General features: G+C 48.9%; 1 protein-coding gene across 1 annotated transcript in view; it reads left to right on the top strand.

Annotated features, from left to right (window-relative positions):
• Positions 1-1,899: 1,899 nt before the first annotated feature.
• Positions 1,900-7,828, top strand: part of LIN28B (lin-28 homolog B) — an 85,233-nt gene continuing 79,304 nt past the window's right edge. The window contains exon 1 of the mRNA XM_059843384.1: positions 1,900-1,933. Coding sequence (XP_059699367.1) covers positions 1,900-1,933 — 34 coding nt within the window. The remainder of the gene's footprint in view (positions 1,934-7,828) is intronic.

Here is a 7,828-nt window from a genome sequence, read left to right as displayed (position 1 = left end):
GTATGTCTTTCAGTAGGATACAGTAAAATACATGCCAGAATAGTTTCTTATTTAAACTATCCATTTAAATGAGTTCATAGAATTGAAATGCCCAGGCTCTTCTACACTAACATATCTCATGCCAAGCTTTAAGTATTGTATCAGGAAGTTTTTTGTAATAATTATAAAAAAATTAGATATCCATGTTTCTGCTTAATAATCTATTATGTGACCCTCTAGAATATGTGATGCTTAAAAATGTGTTACAAAATTACAATACTGGAAACAAGAACTTGAACTTGTCCTGTTTTCTGCTACAGTTTTTAAGAACTGTACTTTCCTCCTTTGAATCCCAACACCAGTCCCCCAAATACTTATTTTTAATCCCTTCATAAACCAAAGCAGGCTATGTTCCAAAGCCAAGAACGGATCCTTTACTCTATGCTTGCATATTTCATTATGTTGCATAAATAATGCAAGTAAATCTGAAAGACACAAAAGCCACATGGCCACAGGTTGGCAGAACAAAGAAGCAGATACAGGAGATTTGGCTTCAGTGCTTGAAGGTGTAAAAGCAGAGTTAGGTTTAGTACTAGATTAAAGTCCACACAGTTCCACTGGAAAACTTAGTTACTACAAAAGAAGAGGAACTGAATCAGCTTGCCAGTGTTGTTGCACTGAAAAGAAAAATTGTACCAACTCCTTTTCCCATTTCTGGGGTAGGAAAGTATTCAGGATACTTAAATGTAAGGGAAAAAAATTAGAGAAAAATGGTTTTAATTTGTCTTTGTTCATTCTTCTGACTTTTCTCCTAGTAGGATATCCAATTCTATTTTTTGTTTTTTAGTAAGAGAGCAGGATAGCTGTCCAGATGTTCTCTTAAATTGGAAAAAAGACAACTCAGATTTCTCTAAAACAGAAGAGAAATGGGTTTATATCTAAACAGGTTGATACTGCAATTCCTTGTTTCTTTTTGCATGGGTTTTAGTTAACATAGATTATTCAAAAAGACAGTAGAGGGTGACAGGAGGACCGGCTTGTGGCAGGTGAGTTTGTGCATGCTCCTATTGATTCATTCTTCATTTGTTAAGCAAACTGGACAACTTAAGTAAGAAGAATACTCCAAAACCAAGGTATTTTCCTTAATGCTTCATGCCATGTGCAGCGGTTTTTTTTCTGTGTGATATTTTCGTTGACATTATACAAAATAAGCCAGGCCTTTTTCAACTAGAACAAAAGTACATCTTTTAAAAAGTTTCAGTCAAGTCACACGTCTGTATTTATAAAACTGATTTTGTTTAGATTGAGACCTAGAGTTTAATATTACTACATACTGTGCTCTGAAGTTCTATAAGTCATAACTAAAAGCATTTTTCTGTTGATACTCATAAGTTGGCATGAGTTACTATTTTGAACATGAAAGAATCCTGGAGAATTATTTTTATTGACTTTTCGTAAATCATATACAAGGTATGACTTGATTGTTTATTATGTACAATTTAAGCATAGTAAAGACAACTCACTAGTTCTTAGGTTACCTACTGCCATTAAATATTGATAAAGGAAAATAACACCTTCCAATATTCTGCAAATCTGTGTCTTTTCCCTCTTGTGTCATCAAATGTGTAGCTTTCCTAAGAGACTAATGAAAGGGGCAATGCTTTTACTGGTGCTGGGGGGCGAGAGGGAAGCAGAACTTTATTTTTTTCTCTTACACCTTGGTTATCTCACTGTGGTTCTGATGAGCTAGGTAAGGCTCAAACAGTAGGTTCACAGGTCACTTAATAGAGTCAATGCCCTGGCATTTTATGGCCTCCTAATGAGCCGTTAAACTGGAGATGAGGTAATTAAATACGGTACTCTGGGACAGTGAACGCGGTACTGACTCCAGCTCTCTGATTTTAGGTTCCTCAGAAGACGATGAGGTCATTCAAGAAGGTCTCCTCAGGCTCAGGTCAGTCCCTCCAGCGTCTTACGTGGCTGACTGTGTATCTGTAAAACTGAGGTGCTTCAGCACTTCTGTCCCGCTGACTTTTATGAAATAATCACTGGGTGGGATGGGATAGAACCGCTAATTCTGTCCACAGGCTTGTTGGATGCAGTCTTGAGTGTTCTGCTTCTGTAAGAAAAATAAACAATTACATAAAGAAAGTTTATTTACAATAACCCCATGTCACATACCTGTCGCAAATGGTGGGAGCCCACGGGTTTGTATGAGCGCTGCGGGACCACCACCACGGCAGACGCGCCGGTGGGCGCCCACACTTCATCACGGACTAAAATTTAAACTCGTCGAGTTGTTCCGTGCGGCTGCCGCACTAGCGCCACGCACCTCCTCCGATTGCGACGCCTCACCAGTGCCGTCTGTCCAGCCCCTCTGCCCGCCCGTCCGTCCCCCTGCCCGTCCGTCTGTCCATCCCCCTGGCCTGGCGCCCTCCGTGCCCGCCGCCGGCGCATGCGCGGGCCGGGCGCGGAGCTCCCCGCGGAGCGGCGCTGCGCCCCCGAGGGAAGGACGTGCGTCCCGGGGACACCCGTGATCCCGCACCGCGGGACGCGCTCCCTGCAGCGATGGACGGCCTGGGGCGGGCAATGGCAGGCCGGGGGTTGTCTGTGTGCTGGGGCGGGAGGAGCTGTCCGTGTCACCGCCGGGCTGCCGCAGGCCAGAGCTCCTGAGCACTTGCCCGCCGGAGAGGATGACGCGCGCAAAAACCGCTGTCCCGCCTGAGGAGACGGGCTGGAGCGAAAGCGCCCGAGGTGGGGACCCGTCCGCTCATCGTCCTGCGCCTGCCGAGCGGGCGGCGAAGAGGTGACACCGGGCCGTGTGGCCGGTGTTCACTGCGGGGCGTTAGCCCTGTCAGACGGTCTCCCGCGACGGCTTCCAGAGCCTCCTTAAATCCCCCGGGGAAGCGGCCGCTATCAGTTGCAAATCCGCAGCTGAGAGACGGTTAATGTACGTGAGACCACATCCTGCACCCGAGCTCTCCGAGTGAGCGCCTCCCGCGTCCTCCCGCCCTCGGATCCCACGCGGGATCACAGTAATAGACAGTACTTTTAGGAGTTCCCCGCAAACCGCCGGCACGTCCAGCAGAGATGCACGGACGGCAGGGCGGGCCCGCGCCGCACCCACGGCCGCCGCTTCTGGTTCCAAGAGAACGTGTTCGCAAAGCTCATATTTGAAACCGCGCTCCGACCCCAGTTCGAGCAGCGGCGCTTGCCATCCCCGGCGGGGGCTGTCCCGTCCCTATGAAGGGAGCAGTGGCGGGCTCCGGGCATCGGGGAGCGCCCGCGCTGGGTGTGAGGTGCGCCGGGGAAGCTAAAAAACCCAGCTGCTGCGGCGGCCGGGAGTGAGGGGAGAGAGGCGCTTTCTGAGCCCTGAAACTGCATTTCCAGAAAAGAGCCGCGGTTCGGGACGGGCGCGGTGCGAAGGCGCCTCCATAAAGCCTGTAACTTCATACCTAGAGTCGCACGTCGGGCAAATCCCATCCCTGCTCGATCCGAGCCGTGGCAGCGCGCAGTTGGGCCGGCGCTGTGTTGTTAAAAAAAAAAAAATACAAATTGCATATTTTGTACTATTAATGCTCGCGTTTTAAAGGAAGGGCAATAAGCCCGACCAGGGGAACTGGTCGGACGCGCTGGTGTCCCGAGCGCGTCCGACCCTGCTCTCCCAAAGGCGCGGGAAGACACGCCGCCACGTCCCCGCTGGGAAGGAACCGCATTTTCTGGGAAGTGTTAAACAAGAGCCCGGGGGCAAAGCCCGGCTTTAGGGCAGGGTTGCGGGGACAGACCCGCCGCCTCCCGGGCCCTGTCGGAGCGCAGCCGCTGGACGCCCGAGCCTCCGCGCCCGGCGGGCGCCCGACTCCTGCCCTGGCCGGCGGAGGCGGAGCGGTGGGAAGCGGCCTCGGCTCCCCGGGAGCAGCACGGCCGTGCCGAGAGCGGAGCCCGCCGGGCCGGCGGCCACCCCCGCCTTCGACCCGGGCGCTGCGCGGCGGCGGAAAGGGAAAGCGGCTTTGGCGCCCAAAATGTAGGTGAGAAGGTTTTGGCGGGAACAGCTCCGCACCGGCACAGCCTCCCGGCAGTAGGAGCGGCGGGAAAGGCCCCCCTCCGGCCACACATCTAGGAAGAGCCGGTTTCGGTGGAGAACGTGCAGAAAAAACACGACGGGCATCTTATTCGGTCCACCATCGCGGGGCGGCGCCGAGCAGCCCAGCGCGGGCAGCGGAGGAGAGGGGGCAGGGGCGCCGCGGCGCCGTCCCTGCCCCTCCTGCCTGCCCGTCGGCGAGGAGCGCTGGCTGGGCTTTGAAATGGGAAGTGGCAGCAACACCCCGAGCCCTGCTTTCAAGTGTAAAACACGCGTTTTGTTTCAAATGCACGCGGCTCCGTCGTTTGTTTGGATTTTTATGGTTTGTTTTGTTTTTCCCTGTTTTCATTTGTGTTTGGGGTTTGGTTTATTCCTTTTTTTCTCTTTTTTTTTTTTTTTGACTTGGGGGTCTTTTTTGAGAAGGCGAGTAGTATTTTCGGGCGGGGGGTTGTGCGGTTTTCGCCTTGTTTTGGTTTTGTTTAGGGGAATAGAAGAAACCGAAGTTAGGACTTTGAAAGCTTTAGGAAGGTGACAAATAGGAAATCCAACACCACTGGTTTTGGTTACATAATTTCAAGCGAGCTCTTGCTGTGCATGTAGAAAGACAATGATTCCAGCTTCCTATAATTGTCTTTTCCAAAATTAGCATCTGTTTAGCGAAATGTAAGGATAGAAATGGATTTTTTTTTTTTAAAGTAAATTATTACCATTAAACTATTTTTTTTCCACCAACTGGCTTGTTCCGTAGGGTTTTCTTACCTCTTCCCCCCTCCTTTCAGAATGAATTTTGGAAGGGTGTTGGTTGGGGTTCCTTTTTTTTTTTTTCTTTTTAAATCTTTTTTCTTTTACCCGGAGAGTTCCCAGCTGGCAACAGCTCTCTACCTTCCACAAAACTTGAAAGGCTGATGTCCCTTGCAGGAAATGAATGAGTCGATAACATCTGACACCAGTGACCAGTCCAGTGACCCCAACCTTAATTCCACTAATACTGGAGGCCTGAAAATCTCAGTAAAGACACATTGCAAATCTCACCCCCCTCCATTTTACAAAATCTGCACTTATTTTCCAACCTAAGAAAAACTTTGCAACCAATATATTTACGTTCATTTATTTACGTGGTTTTGTAGTCGTTCATTTATTTATCGAAGAACATATAGTGAATTTTCTTTTCACTGAAATTTGCTAACAAGACATTTTGTCCATTTAATGAATTCAATCAACTCGTTTGTGTCTGTTTAACCAATATTCTAGCTTCTAAGGATTTTTTAAAATTCCGAATACAGGTAAATTAAATCAATCTTTTAAAATAAAGACTTTTAAAACTTTATTAAACGGGTATTTTCTGTCTTTTCGAGAGGTAGAGGGATCTTGTATTTTATTAATGTGACATTCTGCCACATAGTAGATATGTAGTCTTGGGTAATTCAAGTAAGAGGTGTAAGGATTGTTTTCTTCCGGTAACCTTAATTTCTTGTTCATAACTGAGGTTTCACGTATATTAAAATCGCGTACATTAATTATATATCAGATATCATCCGGGTCATAAGATCCAAGCATATAAAATTACTGGAGATTTAATATTGCAAAGTAATCGCTATTGTAAGGGGGGGAAAGAGGTTATGATCCAAAAGCAGTGGTATGTAGCACGAATGCGTAAGGCAGGTCAGTGTAGGAAGTCGACCTGACTGTTGGAATAACCTATAGGAAATTTACGGTTGAAGACTGCAAAGGAATTTCAGGATTTAAAGCTTCTGCTCCACTTGTCAGGGTGCTTGTATTTGTACACTCTTGCCCACCCTCGCCTCTTTCTTGCAAACGATCACACGGAGCCTCCACCTTGGTGTTTCACACAGAAATGAGGCGCTAGCAGGGGAATTGACGCTTTCCTGAAAGGCAACAAAAGGAGTAAACAGGCCCATGGGGGCAAAGGCGTTCCCCTTAATTGGGCAGACTGATCGACGCCACTTCCCAAACAACAGCAAGTGCTTTGCAAATGCATAAGCCCCTTGCATTCAGGTTCTGCACGGATCAGTTTGTTGCCTTGGCTTTTGTTTGTGTGTCCTTGGGATAGGAGAGGATGCTGGGGGAGGAGGGGGGAGGTTAAAAAGAAAGTCGGAGTCCAGGTTTTTACACGGTATGGGCAACGTTTAAAGCACAAATCTATATATACATATATATGCATGTATATATAGATGTATAAACACCGCACGGAAAGACAGGTTAATGCAAGAAGGTGGTGATGAGGACAGGATACCTTCATCTGTAACTTTATACTAAAAGAGATGGGCAGGTGGAAAAATTAAAACTAATTCTCCCCTGTTTGTTGTTCACGTTTCTAAAATATTATTTTTAAAGCGTTTGGCCGTGCGTACAGCAGCAGGAAGGGCTGGAGGGCAGGGCCATAGCTGTGTACCTGTGAGCGCGGAAGGGGAGTGCCTTTGCAAAGGGGCTGTTACCAAACCCGTTACACATCACACATTTCTTCTCCGAATTGGATCCTCCCTCCCGCTGGCAGTGAAGACTTAAACCAGCAGTCCCCAGTCACCGTTATTTCTCCCCTCTTTGTCCTCTTCCCCCGAGGCTTTTTTTTTTTTTTTTTTCCCGCCCTCTTCTCCAGTAAATCCCTCTCTCTGTCAGTCCTCTCCCAACTGCTGATTGAGGTTCACTCCAATTCTCGGCTTGAAAACTGGGCTCTTATTTAGGAAGTCATTAATCACATCCCCTCCCCCGGAAAGAGATGGCGGAGAAACCTGTGAAGTACAATTCCTCGCCCCATCCCCCCTCCAGAAATGTTGTGAAACGCTAGATCTCCGCACATTCTGGGGCATATTAAGGTGATACCGCGTTTCCGGCGCGCTTCTAATTTGAATGCGAAATTAGTCACGATCCAGTTGCGCATCTTCCCGCGTTGTGCGCACAGGGTGCCACAGATGCCTGCGGGCGCTCGCCGCGCGTGTCTGCACATTCGTGTGACCCCGGTCCGTGTCTGCACACACGTGTGACCCCCCCCCCCGTCCGTGTCTGCACACACGTGTGGGTCCGTTCCATGTCTGCACACTCGTGTGACGCCGGTCCGTGTCTGCACACACGTGTGTCCCTTCCATGTCTGAACACACGTGTGACCCCCGTCCGTGTCTGCATACATGTGCGTCCCCGCTTCATGTCTGCACACACGTGTATTCCCCGTCCGTGGCTGCACACACGTGTGTCCCCGGTCCGTGTCTGCACACACGTGTGTCCCCCGTCCCGGAGCATCTCGCCTTCGTGTGCGTGCGCGGAGCCCGCCTGCGGTGGGCACAGATACCCCCATAATCTCCTCCGCACGGCCGCCCCTGCGTGCAGCTGTTGTTCAGTGGGCTGTATCTAGAAACACACGGATCTTCCTACGGATTTCTGCATGCACGGGAGGGCAGAAACCCCAGAATAATACGTCATCTCGATTTCCCGTAAAGTAGCGTGTAGATTAGCTGTCCGAAAAGGAAGGGGGAAAAAAAATAGCGCCGCGTTGGAAATTTCTTGTTCATTCATAAATAATTTTGGTGTGTCAGGCTACTTGAAATGGCGATTGGCTGCTCCTGCCTGCTGCCAACCCCTTAAGGATACGATGCGAAATTAGTAGCAAGAAAGCATGTAATTGACTGAGTCACGTGTGCGCAGGGGGCCAGAAACGGAGCGAGAGAGACGGGGAAAAATCAAAAGAGGGAAAGCACATTAGACCATGCGAGCTAAATTTGCGATCGTTCAAAATCAGGATGTTAGATTAATGCAGAA

This window comes from Haemorhous mexicanus, chromosome 3 (assembly GCF_027477595.1).
Source record: "Haemorhous mexicanus isolate bHaeMex1 chromosome 3, bHaeMex1.pri, whole genome shotgun sequence".
Classification (NCBI taxonomy): Eukaryota; Metazoa; Chordata; class Aves; order Passeriformes; family Fringillidae; genus Haemorhous; species Haemorhous mexicanus.
The sequence above is the reverse complement of the archived record's forward strand: the minus strand, read 5'-3'. Positions and strand labels throughout refer to the sequence as shown.